General features: G+C 38.5%; 1 protein-coding gene and 1 long non-coding RNA gene across 4 annotated transcripts; one reads left to right on the top strand and one right to left on the bottom strand.

Moving 5' to 3' along the window:
- Positions 1-7627: 7627 nt before the first annotated feature.
- Positions 7628-18477, bottom strand: LOC127876855 (uncharacterized). Of its 3 annotated transcripts, XR_008048113.1 has the most exons (5): positions 18338-18477; positions 9606-10906; positions 9144-9263; positions 8770-8916; positions 7628-8459 (listed from the first exon to the last, which is right to left on the bottom strand). XR_008048113.1 is itself a non-coding variant. In XM_052422353.1 (2 exons), exons 1-2 carry the CDS (start codon positions 8937-8939, stop codon positions 8207-8209), a joined length of 423 nt encoding a protein of 140 aa, XP_052278313.1. In that variant the 5' UTR covers positions 8940-9565; the 3' UTR covers positions 7628-8206. The 3 variants fall into 3 exon arrangements, 1 of the variants encoding a protein (XP_052278313.1); XR_008048112.1 differs by having other exon boundaries at positions 8770-9263; XM_052422353.1 differs by lacking the exons at positions 9606-10906; positions 18338-18477 and having other exon boundaries at positions 8770-9565.
- LOC127876857 (uncharacterized) lies at positions 11545-18326 on the top strand. The gene is made up of 2 exons (XR_008048116.1): positions 11545-11689; positions 18182-18326. It is a non-coding gene; the product is annotated as an uncharacterized LOC127876857 (long non-coding RNA).
- Positions 18478-18552: the final 75 nt, after the last annotated feature.

Genomic DNA, 18552 nt, shown 5'->3' with positions numbered 1-18552 from the left:
GAAGAGACATGTATGGTAATATCTTCTCTTTTTTGTATTTGTACTAAAGTGGATCTATCTTGATGAGCATATTGATATAAATATTCATAAGAGGCCACACTTCTTAAGGCACTTGAATAATGTGTTTACATAATGATACGGCTGTCGATGCATACCACACAGCATTGACAATTCAGTTACATATGTGACACAGTACGAAGAAAAACAACTGTAAAACATACGGCAATACAATACGTATGGCGGTTGTATGTTATTAAGTTCTAACCTTTTATTGTTAGTTATGCATACCAATAGTCGAGTAGTATTGTGTGCCCTTTATTTTTCTAGAACGAGGGCGCTTTTAATGATTGTTGAAAAATAAGGAAATGTAAAGTGAACATATGCACTGATTTGTTTTGAAAAATTGCGTGTAACATATCTTACTGACCCTTATGAAATGTACTTATGTAGTAAAGCCTTTATGGAAAGTGAGGTTCCAGTGCGCATGTGTCACGGTTTAATTTATATATTGTATACTTGTAAGCGGTTAGTATGCCACTCTCTTTAAAACAAATATTTTTGGCGCATTTCGTTCATGCTTATATAGAAGTTCATTTTTTGTAATTAGAACCAAAGTGTAAGAGCTTGAGTTTAATAAATCAAATTTCAAATCAAAATCAAGTCAAATTTTATTTTAAGTCGGTACATGTGTAACAAAGAAACATTAGCTGTGTATAGATATTAACCGACATTTATAATAATGACAATAATAACATGAATATTTAAAACAAAACAGCAGCATTTAATGATACATAATAAATCCTATAGACTATTTAGACATGAGGTATTTAAAAACAAATATATTAATACAGAGACATAATTGAAAGAAAGAACTGACAGACTACAAACATCACAAATATAATAGGAAGACATTATAAATTAAATTTAAATTTGAGTGGAAGTTGCTGATCTTGAACTTGGTCTAAAAACTGCAATACAACGAAATACATTGAAAACTGAAAAAGGAAAATAAGCACAAAAGTGCGACAAGTAAGAAAAGTCTAAAAAATATATCCCCCTTAATCAGATAGGCAAAGAACTGATAAGTTACTACCGTACAAGTGCATTACACAATTGGAATATATTTCATAGTTAAAAAATGAAAAGCAGCAATTACGTGCACACAAATTATGCAAAAACAAAACTCACGCTCTTATGGCAATAGAATCGGGAAAAGGGATGATAACTACACATAAAAACAAAACAAACAGACGAAAACAAGGGACGTGCAAGCAAATATAAATAAAGACCAGTACAAATGAAACTAAATGCAAACAATAAAAGTACACCTACATAAATATGGCTATGTAACTGGGGAACAGCAAGAACAAGCGCAACTCTCTCCACTTCATGCGCTGACCAAACTTCGGAAGCAATTGTAGTTCGATTGGTCTCTGAAGTTTTGCGGTAGAGAATTCCAAAGCGTGGCCGCGCTGAAGCGGAAAGAACTGATGTTAGTAATTAAGACTAATGTAAAAGATATACAAAACAACATGAACCATACACATGATTTACGGAGGAGTCGCCGACTTTAAAGGCGCAGCACGCTCAACATTACCTCAAAACATGCTAATAAATTAAGAAAAGAAATTTGATTTAATTGCGATTGTAATAATCAATAGGTATATTGTGCGGCGGAACAACATAATTACAACTTTCTGAGGCGGTAAATATCAGTAAAATTCCTTCGTGTTGACAGTATTTCAGAACATAGCATCATAGCATGCATTCAAAAATCACCTGTATTTAATATGATATTTGATAAGTAGTGTTATCATTATTGAAACATGTTGTTTTAACTTTATGTAAAAATATAAATACTTATTATCTCTGCAAGATCGCTAACGATTGTAATCACTGTGTGACATCATGGTCGCACATATAAAGATGACTATTATAAATTGGTGGCGAAGACATTCTCTCATTAGTATGTTTCTGTAATTTACGTTTTGGTATACTATTTTCACGCGATGATTTCGGACATACTTGTATATGTGCCATCATTAAAAACACTAAAACCAAAGCGAAAAACTTCGCCATGTGGTAAATTTGATACATTATGGATTTTTGTGTCAAGTTTTTATAAGGTATATTTTAGTGATGGATATTATTCTGTGCAGATCCTTAAACAACTTCAATTTGCAATGTTTTTTTTATTCTTTATTTTAACACGGTGAGTTTAATTGTACGTTAACATTTTAGTCATGTGGCACGGATTAATTGCTTTTTTGTTCATAGTAATATGACTTAAGAACATGTGAATAAACATTTTAAATAATATAATTTTTTACATAATTCTTTGTTACGGTAGCACTAAATATATATTCATATAAATCAATAATATAAATAGGCAAAGCGCATGGTACGTTATATTAGGCTGTGATAGACTCATACACTTAATATTTTACTATTTTTATTACACAAATAATGACAGACATCTCATAGTCATCACAAATAAACCATTGGTTAAACATTCTGATTTTACTGCAATGATATATTCGCCAAAATGTTATCGTTTGACAATCAGGAATTGGGCTAAATATACCATAATTTATTGTAATTAACAAAATAATAACATTTGGGGCCTGATAAAAAAAGTTTTTTAATGTGAAACTGCGTAAAAGTTTGAATTGTCAGTCTAACACGCTGAGGAAACATCAGCCTTTAACAAGCGATCGTAAATAAATTAATGAAATGCCGACTTATTCCAGAAAAAAAGACGTATAAAATAACTTTCTGACTATGAATAAAATACCAAAATAGTGTACACTTAATTGATAATCGTCACGCAATGAGTCGGTTGTTTCGATTTGTATTCAATAATTTGGATAATACATGTGGTATTTGCAAACAGACTGAAATGTTAAGTATGATGTTTGAATAACAAAATCATTAATTTTCCAAAGTTACGTCGTGAAAATATTTTGGAATATCTACACAAGTTTTATAGCAGGTAATGAAGCAATATGCGTTTTTAACGCCTTCGATTAACAACTTAATTTTGTTGATTGGTTTACTTAAAGGAATTTTTTTTCGAATCGAAATGAAATTATTTATATAACGTTAATTGAAAGCAATTAGTTAAACGAAGATCAAATATGCTTAAAATAAGCCTTTGACAAGGAATGACAAATGACAAATATAAACTTAAATGAGCTTTCATCTTAATGTGCACACAAATAGCCAACGTCTCTCGCTTTATTCAATGTAAAATATATAACGTCAACACAAGCACATCGATAAGCTCTTTTGATGTAAACTAAATACAGTTGTGCCAAGAAGGTAAGATAAATATCACGGCTGCACTACTCGTACTAAATCTTTGAACCTCAAATCAGATTCGCCTTGCTGAAGTACACTTAATCGTAGCAGGTATATCCAGAGCTCCAGATAACATTTTTTCAGCCGAGGGGTATTTCACTCATGATATTTTTAATTGATGAGTAAAAATAAAAATCCGATAATTTTAAGGAGTATTTATGTTAAAAGAATCACCATTAATAATAAATTGTATATGTAGTGTTAAATCGCTATAACAAGCATTCTTGTACACAACAGAGCAATCACTTTTGTTTTACATAATGTATTTAAAAGTTATTTTGTTTATTTTTGCCCTTGGCTTATAGGCAGTCATTAATCTCTTTTCCGTCACGCCACTGTTAAGCGCACACTGTACAGCCACGATCAAAATCTTCTAAGCTTGGCCCACAAAACATGTTTATTATATGTGTATTTCAGCTGCCATTTAAAAAGTGCTTCAATGAAAAAGGTTTTTCCATAGTGCCACACAAGAGATGAACTGATAGCAAAAATTAAATGCTTGAAGTTAGTTGATTCGGGTTTAATCGAATATGTATACGTATATCGATTCTCAACAATGCAGCGGGGAGCCCGTTGTGTCAACATCGGCAATTATCGTGGACCAAAATGAAATGATACCGTTCTGACTGAGGAGTAAATTAGATCGGGAACCACATTCTATGCATAGAGGTTACGCATGCGCAATTAATTTCCTTCTATATTACATATAAAATAGTTGAAGTTCGATATAAATTTTTACCATGATCAAGCGCATACCCACTATATCATCATACATCATTGGAAAGATAAATGCATAATCTTTTGGAAAAAAAATATAAAATAATAAAACTAATATTTGGTATTATATGAAAACATTACGCATACGGACGGTAATAAAACCTTTGTTTTAATCGATTTAACAACAAACACAGGTATTGATAAAAAAAGGTGTGGTCGTCTGCATCGTCGAGTTCGATATTTGTCTTTGAATGTTCTAAAAAAGTATTATACCTTAAAATATAAGCAATACACCAATGAAAAGAAAAATTCGCTCTGCGTACGGTGCGCCAAGAAATTGTTACATGTGCTCTGCTAAAACAGAGAAATTATAAGAAAACATACCTTCAATTGACGTTTTGTCCGCAAAATAGCCGTGGTCGTTCGCCTTGTGGTCACGTGAAAGTTTTTGTTCCCGCACATGAAAAAGAAGAATTCGCACTGCGTACGGTGCGCCAACACATTGTTACATGTGTTCTGCTAAAACAGAAAAAATATAAGAAAACATGCCTTCGATTGACGTTTTGTCCGCAAAATAGCCGTGGTCGTTCGTATTTGTGGTCACCTGATAGTTTTTGTTCCCGCACATTGTGTGTGATTTTACCAGTTTTCCGATGTATGTCGAATTGTTACCGTGTAGTTCATTTTGATTTAATAGATCTTTTTTCTATCTGTGTTGTATATCCATTCAGAACCATTAGTTTCTCTGTTTATAATACGACTTGCCCGTATGGTCATTACAACAGCTGGACACGTTTGACGACATGGAAAGAAGGCCGAAGCGTTTTTTGCAATCAGCGAATATCAGGATGCGAAAAAGCGTAAGAAACGGCGGAAACTATTTCGTGGCAGAAGTATAAGTCTTTATAAGCCTCATTATAAACAAGCTAAGCATCAAATGACGAGAGTCGTGAAAAGCTGTATGATAACACCAACTTATTTAAAAATAAAAAAGTTATTGAAGCAAACTATTATACTCAAGTGATGTCATTCACTGGTGTACGTAATGCACATCGGTATGTTGTTTCACCTGGTACTAAATTAGCCGCATACACACATATATAACCATTAAAACACTTACTCACCCATATGAGCGCTACGTTAAGCCCAAGTCTCACTATTGCCGGTAGTGTCCCGCCCCATCCCGGTTTGCTAACGCCGGTCGATCCGCGAGAACCGGGATGATTCGTAGAATTCTTTTGCACTATTTCCGCCCCGGTTGAAGCCGGTCAACAAGCCGGCAGAGTCCCGGTCAACTCCAGACAAGTTACGGTTTATCCCGGTGAAGCCCCGGTAGGGCCCCTGTTGTCACCGGTAATGCCCCTAATGGAGCTCCGGTGAAAGCCGGCAGCGTCCCGGCAGAGCCCCGGTATAATGTAACTCCGACGGCACTCACCGGGACATTACCGGCATCAGACGCAGGCAGAGCTACGGCAACGCCCCGGTTTATCCACGGCCGTCGCAGGTAATGCCCCGGCAGAGCCCCGGTGAATGCAGGTGGCGTCCTGGAAGAGGGCGGATTTGACCAATATACCGTAGATATACCGGAACTCTGCCGGCATTCACGGGGCTCCACCCGGGAACCACCGGCGAAAAAACCTGGGCGTTATGGAGCTACGGTGCACCGGTTGTGTTCCCGTTACCGTCCCGGTTGATTCCGGTGCCACGCCGGTCGGTTCATCCCGGATGTATTAAACATTTTAATACTTTCCCGGTGGAGCTCTGGTTGTCCCCGGTGGAGCCCCGGTTCAGCTCGGTAGAGCCACGGTTCATCCCGGTGGATCCCGGATCATGAACCGGCATCATAGTGAGACCGGGCCTTTAAGCACTCTACAAAAAGTAAAATCTGTTGTTATCCGATTCGATAAGAGCTTTTATGTGTACTTTTTCTGCGTTTTCAGTTTCAAACCCTTAATATAGAAAAAAAACATAATTGTAATTCCTGATTATTTTTTTTACATTTCTAACAAAGTTTGCTTATATTCTGACGTTATCTTGAAGTAAAGTCTACACAAAGTTATAAGAAGGTCATTTTACGCTCCATTCAGCCGTGACATTTTATACAGACCGCTCTATTTTATTCTAAGAACTTAGAACCCTAACAAAACATTGTGTGACCGAGATAATTTCATAGATGTCGTATATGATAAAGTTTTTTTTCTTTTGCAACAAACAAGATGAACAGCTGAACAGCAAAAAATATAAAATATGATGTGACACACACAATATATATATATATATAAATATATATATATATAATATATATATATATATATATATATATATATATATATATATATATATATATATATATATATATATATATATATATATATATATATATATATAAATATATATATATATATGTATACATATATATATATAATTTATTGTTAAAATACAAGTTGCAATTTTACATTATTAAGAAATAATCAATTATTGTTGTTGTTTTTTTCCCGGAAAATTATCTAAATGATTTTTCTCTCCGGTTTACAATTTATATCATAGTCGCCGCCAAAACAAGGCGCGGAACAAGGACATTCAGTGATAATAAATACAATTTTTTTGGTCGAACATTTCCTAGACCAAATGTGTCAATTTATGATGAAAAATTATTAAAAGAATACTGTTTTGGTAAAGTCATGAACCAAAAAAAATCAGCGTTTCATCTCTTGTCTTGTACGTAGTTTAAATCAAACAGGCAAATTGCCTCATAAACAATATGTTTGGTAATATGACTGACTTCTCCTTGCTGTAGTTGTACTCGAGTGGATCTGGGTTTATGAGCATATTGGTATAAATATTTATTAGAGGTCACACGTCTTAGGGCACTTGAATAACATTTGAACGTAATTATACGACTGTCAATGAATATCAGACAAAATTCAAACAATTCAATGTTATAATTATGTACTTGAAATGTATGCTTATTATCTGCACTGAATTCAGTTTATTGAATATCAGTACGTACAGAACGAAACTACCGATATCATATTATATGCTTTTACGACCTAAAACATATTCATTGGACCGTCATGATACCAATATTTTTAAGTTATAAACTACGAATGGGGCATTTGTACATCGTATTTAATAAGTAATACCTTTCCGAGAAGCCTACCCGCATATTCATGTTCGTGATGCATAGAAGACGATGTCGTGATAGTCAGAACCATGAACACACAATATGCATAGGAAACGATTATCATAAGTTATATGCATTTAGGGAAAAATACTACGTCAAACGATATGAAAAATGTTTTGGTGAATATTGAATGACGCTCCAGAGAACAATTTAAATAAAATAATGTTATCATACTCTATGCATGATGGTTATTGCCAAAAGATGTGTTTTGTGTCGAACTGCACAATTTCACGCTCTCACGCTCTCATCTTTTGAATGGAATTTAGATTAATTTCGCCTAATATTATATAATGGCTAATTCATTGTTTCATCACAGAGTGTGATGTTTTTACGAAATTGTCTCAAATGAAAAGACCACACGCGGTTTATCCATGGATCTTGTGTTAAGTATATTCAATTTTGTGTGCTAATATAATAAAATGTGTACATAACGAAAGAGTTCTTAAGTATGTTGGTACGAACGTTACTCTTACTGTACGAGAAGAACTCTGACGAATCATTCCATCGTTTCCAATCTTTCCGACGCATTTATACCATGTACAGAAGGTTAAACACTTTCTTGAACAACGAAAAATGATAAATATATATGAGCCGTTCCACGACAAAACCTGTATTAATGACAAAATAAATCAATGTTTAGTGGGTTTTTTTTCAGTTTCTATATTGTACGTTCATCCACGAATCCAATGATGTATAAATTACATGTGTACGCCACTATTTAGCGTTGCTATGACAACATTATATACGCAACCTGTCACTCAACAAAGCTGTTGACGTCGCGTCATTTTCAATCGGAATGACATATTCATGACGTTAACAGCATGTTAAAAGTTCGCAATATCAAACACTTATTCAAATATTAAAACAACTTGTTGGAAAACTCTTCATTTACACGCGCATGGATTAAAATAACTGTTTAGGTTGATGTTCGAATACATGATGTAATCACATGCAATCAGTCTGTGGGTGTTGGACAGGTAATGTCCTGATAACACGGTCGCACAAATGGTCTGACAGTTTTGTAAGATATTTCACGCGATTCTCTGATAGCCCTGCCTGATTAATTAAGCATGGTTCTGCTGAGGGGAGTTCCCTGTGTTTCGTGATGAAAAACTCTTCCTCGGGTAGGTCCGTTGCTTTCTCCGTTGCGAAAACCGTGCCGGGCCTCGATGAGTCGAATCTGGAGTACTGGTACTTCCTGTAACACATTAGCCAGAAACAAATCTTTAGACATGTCTTTTAGCTATGTTTTTCTTAAAAGCATGTGTTTTATTATTAAATATAATAATTACATACTGAGTCTCATATAATAATTTACAATTAATAAATAAACATAGACATGCCGAATTTCAAGTGACTTCTTACACACTAATAAACACTTTAATATTATGGTGACTCGCATCATACAAATATGTGTAGGGAACATGTGTGCATTTAGAAATATTTGTGTGTATGTTTACACAACACTTGTGAAAAATGTGTAGCTTATCAAAAGTTGGGCACACTACCTTATCACGGGTATTGCTTTAAAAGATGTAGACAAGAAAGTCTTCCAGTCACGCCAGCGCCAGGTCGGATATCGCACAGCCTCTGTTGCACTAGACGACTTGTTGACAATATCCTCTAGCTGCTGAATGGCGTCACAGTCCGGGCGTCTGAAGCGCATATTCAATAACATAAGTAAAACAAACCATGTATGCCATGTTTTAAGGACTTACATGTAATGATACCATTTACCGGGCGTGTAATTTATTATGATATCATCAATAATACTACTTATTATCATCTTGTATATTTATGTTGCAAATAAAACTTGTAAAACTATTAATGTTTTGTTTCTTATCTGTGTAGCTTTTTTTAAATCGGCGAGCCCACTATCTACCAAACATCGTGAATGACCCGGAACCTGCATCATATATTCGATTGAAGTGTGGCGCCGTGTCAGGACTCGCCATGCGAAGTACCCAAGCAGTGCTTAGCACAAACTGTTTTTTGTTTTGACCTGAAAGTAACACCAATAACTTTGATCAAGAGATCACGATCATATATTCATCAGTCATCGTTTACTGAATGGTCATCTTCAGCGTCATCAGAATCAACATCACCATTATTACCATCATCATCTTCTTTTACCACCACCGTTGTCGTCGTCGTCATAACCAGCACACTTCCATCATCATTCATTTTAAAATCACTGTAATATGTTATGATCATTTATGATTCGCGTTATTATTATTACGATGAATATAACCAATAAAATATTCCAATATGTTTGTTATATTATGATTTAAACGGCTTTTACGCAGTCTAAACTTATAATGATCACAATGACAATTTAACTCACTCGGACAATTAACGGCTTCTATTGTGCACGAGAGATCTGCGCATCCATGGGTTTTGAGCACGTAGTCTATTATCGAGATGACAGCGTTTGGTCCTTGAGCATTAGTTCCATCTGCACCGATGCTCTCATTTTCGTCGATGGGAAAATTCAATTGACGTGATTGTCCATCAATTCTCATTCCAAAAATTTGGACTTTTCTTAAAGATGCGAAATAGAATGGCCCCATCTGTCGTGCATGGTGCGGTATGCCTACACTTTGCGCGAAATCAAATGTGAAGTGGTTTGATCGTTCAGTTGGATGTGACATTTCTTTTGCTTTTTTAATGAGACTGTTGTTAAGGTCTATTTCTGTTTGTGTCAAAAACAATATGACTATGCATTTCTTCAGTGGAAGCTAGTTTGTCCTCCTCCGATACCGAATCCATATTTTTTTTCGCAGCTTCTCACAGGTGGCGCACACATCGTCTCTAGGGGATGCGACCTTTATATGTGGGATGCAGGCACTCCATATTGACTGAAATGAGCTTTCTTCGACGATGCGCACGCCAGCCTCTTGACAGTTTGCTTTGTACAGCTTATGAATGTTCATTTTCGTTGTACCGCTGTGTAGGTATATCGATGCCGTATCGTCTCTCCCACGCGGAGCTGCAGGTTGGGGAATTCCGAATTATTCCGCATAGTTGTAGATGAATTGGAACACACGCTCGACATTTGTGAAGACCAGAGCATGTTTTGGTTTACTTCCTGTATTTCCATGCCGGCGTGAGTCCGGACCGGTCTTGTTCAATGATTGCCTTATTGATTTTAATGCACAGCGTCTTATGTCAAATAACAATCTGAACGTATTTGCAAATATTTCCTTACCGCGAAATGTGTTTTTGCCACTAATTCACTCTCTTTTTCCTACGCTTTGTAGAGTCATTTGTGGGGCCTTCGGACAAACAGCCTTTAATATACATTTCCTTTTCTTCCCTCGTCTATTCCCGCGTATCAAGGATGTGCGTTCTGATTTGGGAGGCATCAAATTTATCGTGGATTTCTTAGCACATCCACAGCGAGATTCGTGGAAACGTCAAATGCTATCATCCTGCGAAAACGCATCAACGTCATCACTTCCATCATCGTCAGTGAAGTCACTGCTTGATTCCGCAGGCTGCCCAGAAATGAAGGACCCAATGCGGTTTTCCATGACGGCGCTACATCCACCTTCTACCTGGTCATTGTCGTCATCGGATGACAGTACTTGAGATTGTGCAGGCGTACATAATGGTGTTCTGCTCAGAAATTATACTTTCGAGCTCCTGAAAAAAAATACGACGTATCGATTCTATAATGTGCATAAAACATAAAATAAAAAAATCGTTTCAATTTACATTTTATTTAAATACTTGTTCAATTTAATATTTGGCCTTGAATTATTATCTAAAAAAATAAAAACAAACTGGAATCGAACTCTGGTCTTCAGCGTGGTGCGATTCTGGCTTACCATCTGAGTTATTGATGCTGACGTTTTTATTGCGCCTCTCACAATAACATAAAGAAATGAAGTTGATTTCTAGAATATTTTACTACAATAATATATTTCAAACCTCTGTCGTTCATTTTACAAAAACAAATATGTAATTCATGATTAATTTTGAAGCAAACATTGAATACCGCAAACATATCAAAAAGGAAATTTCAATATACAACAGTCAACTGTTCAATTGTTTCAAGCAGTTCAACGTGATATGTTGATTAATTAGCTTCTTTCAATATAAATAAGTTCAATAACAATTGAATTGTGGTTAAATTATTGCATATTAAACATGTTGATGCTGTTTATTATTGTTGAGACCTTGTTTTGTAAAGAATTCGTCACATAAATTGCGATCGGATTTAAACCTTTTGTGGTGAAATGACCAAACTGTCATGGGACCGTTTCGGACAATCGGTACCCTAGCCGAAAAGAACGCTGGGAACAAGAATGCCTACCTAGATCTGTGAAGAACAAGTGTTGTATTATTGTTACTGTTACTTTTATCTGTTTGTATCCTGTCGAAGGCACCATGATCGATGGGATCTTCATCTACCTATGTGTATAGGTCACATTGTAGTAATGTTATTTCACTACAAATGGCGCTGCGAGCTCCGAACTTGTTGTATTTTTTACTTTTAAAAAGTCAGATATTTTGCCTCGGCAAATTTCGAGTCAGCCATCTTGAAAATGTTCAAGAATAATTATCATCGTCTGTTTCCTTAAAAACTGCATACATTTTTATTAAATGAGTGTTTCTTAATTGCAATCAATTAAGTATCATTGATCGTATTAAACCGATTTCGTCGGTATTTGTCATATAATTTGTTGACTTCGACGTTTTGGTGATTGCGTACGATTGTGGTCATGTGAACCGTGTAACTGCCTTATCTGTGTTTTTCTATTTTTAGGTTTTCCATTTTGAATGTGCGGGATTGCTAGTGCCAATATTCGTCACACGGCTAAATTAAGAGCAGTGTTTGTTTACATTGCCCTGTCGTATCTACTCACTGCAATTCGATTGTGATTTTGTCACAATTTCTGCAGTGGAAAATGGCAATTTATTCAGTGAGGGAGAGAGTGAATCTCGTTTATTTCTTTTGAGTATTTATAAAATCAAAGAGATAACTTATCAATTACGAGTTATACGATTCGTAATTTAATCAGGATTTAACTACAAGAGAGTTTGAATACTATCACTTGTTATCTATAACTCATTTTTTATGGTTTTTGAAATATTAAATCATATTGCCACATTGTGTTTTTGTGTTTTTCATATTCAATGCCAGTTTCAATTTTAAAAGGCATTTCAATATTTGAACCATATAATTACCCCATATTTGCCCTATTTGCCATCCATATTTAGCTGTCTGTACATTTGTATGGTGAATGGTTTGCCTATAGTCAGGGGAATCACCGCATTGCTATCAATTCAGTTTCACGCTTGACTAAAGTATTTCTCTGCTGAATGTATAATATTTGTGATAGATTCCCATTTTCACCATTATTAATTCTTATTGGTAAGAATTGTTGGTGATGTTGATACTTAATTCAGTATTAATACATTTCAAATCGTACAATGTTCTTCGTATTGAGTGTCATTTGATTATTTCACTGAATTTGAAGTCAATATAGTTTGCCCTTGTTTATCATAGGATGCTGTGACTCGTGTTAAATAACACAATTCCCATCTAAAAATTCTAGTGTTTTTCTACAGGGAGTGTCGAGATTTGTTACATTGATTTGTGATTCAAATCACAATTTCATAAGTTACCAAGTAATAACTGGTGGATATCTGATTTTCAAATAGATAACATATCTATTAACAGTTACAAACATTGTTTGTGATTGAATCACTATTTCATTACTAGTGAGGTTCATACTTTTCCTTGTTTTCCTTTATTAAATTTTTGAGGTTGTGATTATTAAATCATATGACCTCATTCTGGTTTTGACGTGTATTTAATGCCAATTTAAAGTTTAAAGGGGCATTTAATTGTGTGTTGTTTTTTTTGTTCTCTGTGTGCACGCTTCATAGATTGTGGCTTGTAAATTTTGTATAAGTCTCTTGTGCACTTTTTACAGCAATACACATACCTGTAATATTAAGATTGGTTTTGTTGGAATGTGTTTCGAATATTCTGTCCAACGATATATCGGAAAGGTTGTTGTTGGATTACCGTAAACTGTAAATTTGTTGATGAGCGCACCCATTCAGTATATTACCGTAGTCCATCAAATAAATTAAATTAATTCTTATACAATTCAACTGAAGGAGTTAACTTTATACCAGCAGTTTGCAGTAATTGTAATTCAATTTAGTTGTTTAATAATTCATTAACTTAACTATATTAGCCAATGTGCATGATGGATGGAATTTCCAAATTTTACATTGGTTATATCTACTTAACATTTGATGTAAGTCATGTTTGGGTTCAGTACAGCTAGGCCTGATTCCGATCATAGATATAATGAGGAGGGGGAGTGGTATGGAGAGGCTAGTGGACCAGTCGCTGAACCGGTCGATGAGCAGCCTGTGCAATATCAGGCGGTGGCGCATATGTCGGTAACCCATGGTATTGAGTCGGGTCAATACCAGGCAATGACTCAGGTGCCCATGGCAAATGGGGTGTACCCTGTACAGTACCATGCCATGGCGCAGGAGGCACAGCCTGTTCACTACCAGCTCACACATTGCGCTCAGTCAGGTCAATACAAGGCGTTTACTCAGGTGCCAGTGGCACATGGGGTGTACCCTGTACAGTACCATACCATGGCACAGGAGGCACAGCCTGTTAAGTACCAGCTCACACATGGCGTGCAGTCAGGTCAATACCAGGCGGTGACTCAGGTGCCTGTGGCACATGGGGTGTACCCTGTACAGTACCATACCATGGCACAGGAGGCACAGCCTGTTAAGTACCAGCTCACACATGGCGTGCAGTCAGGTCAATACCAGGCGGTGACTCAGGTGCCTGTGGCACATGGTACGTGCCCGGTGCAATATTATGCAATGGCGCAAGGGGCACAGCCTATGCCGTATCAGGTCATGACGCAGGTACCAGTTTCTCAAGGTGGCCAACTGCATTATTTGTTAGTGGGTGGTCAGGTTAACCAAACTTAATCCCCTTATATGTTTCCATCAGGACAGTCGGGGTATGTAACCTCTACAACGGTGGTACCTGCACCACAGGTGGACAGTAGCGGGGCAACCCCTCATCTAGTATTGCAGAATGTTGTCAATGCAACGCGAGGTGTAAGCGATAACGTTGCGGCACCCTTTGGCCAGAGAGCCTTGCCTCCTGGCCAGCAGAAGTCTAGGCTGCAATCGCTGCATAAGGCACTGTTTATGATGGTCGGGGAAGCTGGCAGGCTTTTCTTACCAAATTTGAAAAGTTCTCCACTATTTTTGAGTGGGAGGACTGACAAGGCAAGTGAATACTATTCCTTGGTGATGTATATCGAGGTGGATCTAAGCTATTTGGAGGTAATAGACAAGCTAGAGAGGCGTTTTGGGTACCGCGACTTGCCAGAGACGGCAAGGGTAACCTTCTCCAGTGCTAGGCAAGGAGATATTGAATTAGTCGATGACTGGGCCGACAGGGTAATGACCCTTGCAAGCGAACCATATATGGACTTGTCCGAGGCTTATTTGTTGCAAGAATTTATATTAAGATTTTGCATGGGTGCTAGGGTAAAAGGAGCGGGTGAACTAGTCATGAATCAGAGGCCCGCGTCTATAGAGCAAGCTATTGACCAGCTGAAGTGGGTCTTTCACACTCGCTTTGTGTATCAACCAATATTGGTACAGAAAGTGGAGTGTGTAGGGCTAGATAAGGTGGCCGGTGTGAATGTGGCATCGGAAAGTAGGCTTGTAGAAAGGGTGGTGGCCGTGGAGAGAAAGGAGGACATGTTAGATGAGAAGATGTACGTCTGTATAGGGATGCTTGACCAGCTTTTGGCAAGGCCCACCAGAAGTCCATCGCCATCTCCAGTCAGGCAGCAATGTTTCAATTGCAAAGAGATAGGGAACTTATCTCAAGTATGTCCAAAGTGTATCCAAAACGATAAGGGCCTAGCGGTGATAATCGAGCAGATCAAATCAGACTCAATGTCCCAAATCGATGCAAGTGTGAACGGCTTTGCAATACAGGCGGTAATAAATACGGCGGCTGAGAATACCCTGGCCTCGGACCGGGTAGTTGCTCAGTTGCCGGAAAAGGTTCCGATGTGGGAACAGGTGCTCGAGTGTGGGCCGCCTTGGGTTTAAGTGGCCAGTTGGTCTCTATGGCACAAGAAAGGGGTTTAGGAAAGGGAAAGTTTATGCTTCGAGGCTCACTGGGGCGATTTGTGGTGAAGGCGGAGAGCCATTTTCTATTTATTCAGGAATGGCTCATGCACGGAACTGATCCACCTGGTAATTTCTGTGCTTTTATGATTGTCCGAAACGGGTTTATTTGACTCGCGCAAGCTAGCGGTGTAATAGTGGGGGCTCAGGCAATTACATAAACTCAAGTGGCAGGGTCGATGCCGGACCTGGTAGAAGACGTTGACTTGAGCAATGTGATTAAGAATCATAATAGGATGGGGCGTCATGTAACTAATGCAAGATACGGTCAGCTGTAAGGCCGGCATTATCTAAGGTTGTGCAAGATACGGTCAGTTGTAAGGCCGGCATTATCTGAGGTTTTGCAAGATACGGTCAGTAGTAAGGCCGACATTGTCTGAGGTTGTGAAAGATACGGTCAGTTGAAAGGCCGACAATGTCTGAGGTTGTGCAAGATACGGTCAGTTGTAAGGCCGACATTGTCTGAGGTTGTGCAAGATACGGTCAGTTGTAGGGTCGGCATTGTCTGAGGTTGTGCGTGATGCAGTCAGTTTTATGACCGACATTTACCTAGGGTGTGCGAGATGCGGTCAATTTTATGGCCGACATTACTCTTGGTTGTGCTAGATGGGGTAAATTCTATGGCCAATATTATTCATGTGTGTGCTAGATGCGGTCAATTCTAGGGCCGACATTGTTTGAGGTTGTAATAGATGCGGTCGGTTTTATGGCCGACGTTATTCATGGTTGTGCTAGATGCGGTCGAGTATATGGCCGATATTGTTCGAGGTTGTACTAGATGTGGTCGGTTGTGCGACTGATATTAACTGAGGTTGTGCGGTCAATTTTATGGCCGACATTACTCTTGGTTGTGCTAGATGCGGTCGATTATATGGCCGATATTGTTCGAGGGTGTACTAGATGTGGTCGGTTGTGCGACTGATATTTACCGAGGTTGTGCGGTCAATTTTATGGCCGATATTGTTCAAGGTTGAGCTAGATGCGGTCAGTTGCAGGGCCGGCACGGATCTAGGTGTGGCACGCATAGGGATTCTGTGGTTCTTTTGGTCATTAATATGATTAAGGAGTAAGGTCAAGCCATTAAAACAGGTGACAGGATCCCGCACTGTGGTCTATGCTGTATGGGGAAATCTGGGCAAAAGGTTAACTATGAGTCTAAATCTAGTCAAACGGCCCGATATATGATGTTAAGTGATTTAAATTGGGTCTATGCTGTAGTGAGGGGTCTGTTTAACCACTTAAATGCGTGCCAGGGATTTTCCAAGAAAATAAATGGGAGTCTGCCTGACTCCTGCTTATTTATAAGTAACAGGTCAAAAGAGGGCTGGGTCATGAACAAGGGTAATGTGTGGGCATGAGGTCAGAGCCTTTCATTTGGGAGGGAGGACAATAACATGGGGAGGAATATAGTAAAAATGTTGGTGAAGCGGCGCGTGTCCTTGCCGCTATTGCTACGCGGCACCGCTGTTGGTGAAGCGGCCCGTGTCTCTGCCGCTATTGCTGAGCGGTAACGCTATTGGTGAAGCGGCCCGTGTCTCTGTCGCTATTGCTAAGCGGCACCGCTGTTGGTGAAGCGGCCTGTGTCTCTGCCGCTATTGCTAAGCGGCACCGCTGCCATGTGAGACGCGAAGGACGCCGGGACCCTGAACTTCATGCTGTAAAGAATGGGATTCGGGAATGCTGTTGCTGGGATAAGCAATTAAAATCCCCACCCCGCATTGTGACCAACAGATCCTTGTTACGGACAACAACACCGGCACAAATATCTTAGCGTGGCACATGTTGCTAAGATAACGCTAGAAGTACCTGTAACGCCTGTGCCTAAAAGAGTGTTTCGGTTGAGAACTTATTGTCATGTGGCATTGTAGATGGAAGTACCGTCCAGCACTGCAAGGTGCCCGAACATTCGTAACTCGTTAGTAAGAAAATCGTGTGCCGTTCATTGTGAAGAAGATCTGCTTGCATATCCAACTTCAGGGAATGCACCCGGAGGACATATTCCGGCCGAGTAGCAGTCATGCCACGATAGAAAATCTGAGGGCCCCGTTCGACTCCCGCGTAGAAGCCAGCCTGGACGAGTGTGGCGACATCATGGCATCGCAGGCATGCTCAAGGTGTTCTTCAGGGCCTGTCAGGATGACCGCCCAGTTTTTTGCCATACATGAAAGGACCCGAAGGACCCCAAATCGTGTGTGATTTATCTGAAACCTCTGCTGAAGAAGCCGCCAAATGAACATTATGACCTTCTGAAGCACGTGATACGCTTCCTGGCCATCGTCGCATGCAACGAGCAGGTCAACAAGATGAGCCCTATGGCCATGGCCATGGTGTGTAGACCTAATCTGTTCATGTCGGGAACGGGATTAATTGCGCTGTTCACGGAAGCGGATTAGGACGCTCCAAACATGTACCAGGAGAGGAAAAGGAACAATTAAGTCCCCGACCGCCCTCTCCCCGCCCAAATTGAGTATAATCGAGCCCAAGGTATCAATGGAGGACTATAAAGTGGGAAGGAGTGTGGTGAAATGACCAAACTGTCATGGGACCGTTTCGGACAATCGGTACCCTAGCCGAAAAGAACGCTGGGAACCAGAGTGCCTACCTAGATCTGTGAAGAACAAGTGTTGTATTATTGTTACTGTTACTTTTATCTGTTTGTATCCTGTCGAAGGCACCATGATCGATGGGATCTTCATCTACCCATGTGTATAGATAACATTGTAGTAATGTTATTTCACTACACTTTATTTTGCATACAAATGGGCGCCATTGTTATGATCTTTGTCACGCCGAATTTTGCATCAACATCGGTGTTATTATAAATAGATCTATAAAAAATTAAATTATTTAATAAGTTCATAGGTTAACCTCTATCTCCAACTCCATTTATATCCAACAAAACAGAAATAACACTTAAAACCACTCCGTAAATCACAAATCATTTGAGCTCCGCGTAAATGCACTGTGTAAACTCGCATGTGACGACGTCCTAATAAGTGGGATTTTCCTAACGTCATCACTGATGTCACTAATGCAGGTTTTGTCGTAAACGGCTCATCTATATGTGGTGTGTTCTGAGACTT

The sequence above is a fragment of the Dreissena polymorpha genome, chromosome 4, assembly GCF_020536995.1.
Source record: "Dreissena polymorpha isolate Duluth1 chromosome 4, UMN_Dpol_1.0, whole genome shotgun sequence".
NCBI lineage: Eukaryota > Metazoa > Mollusca > Bivalvia > Myida > Dreissenidae > Dreissena > Dreissena polymorpha.
This window is presented reverse-complemented; position numbering and strand designations above follow the sequence as displayed.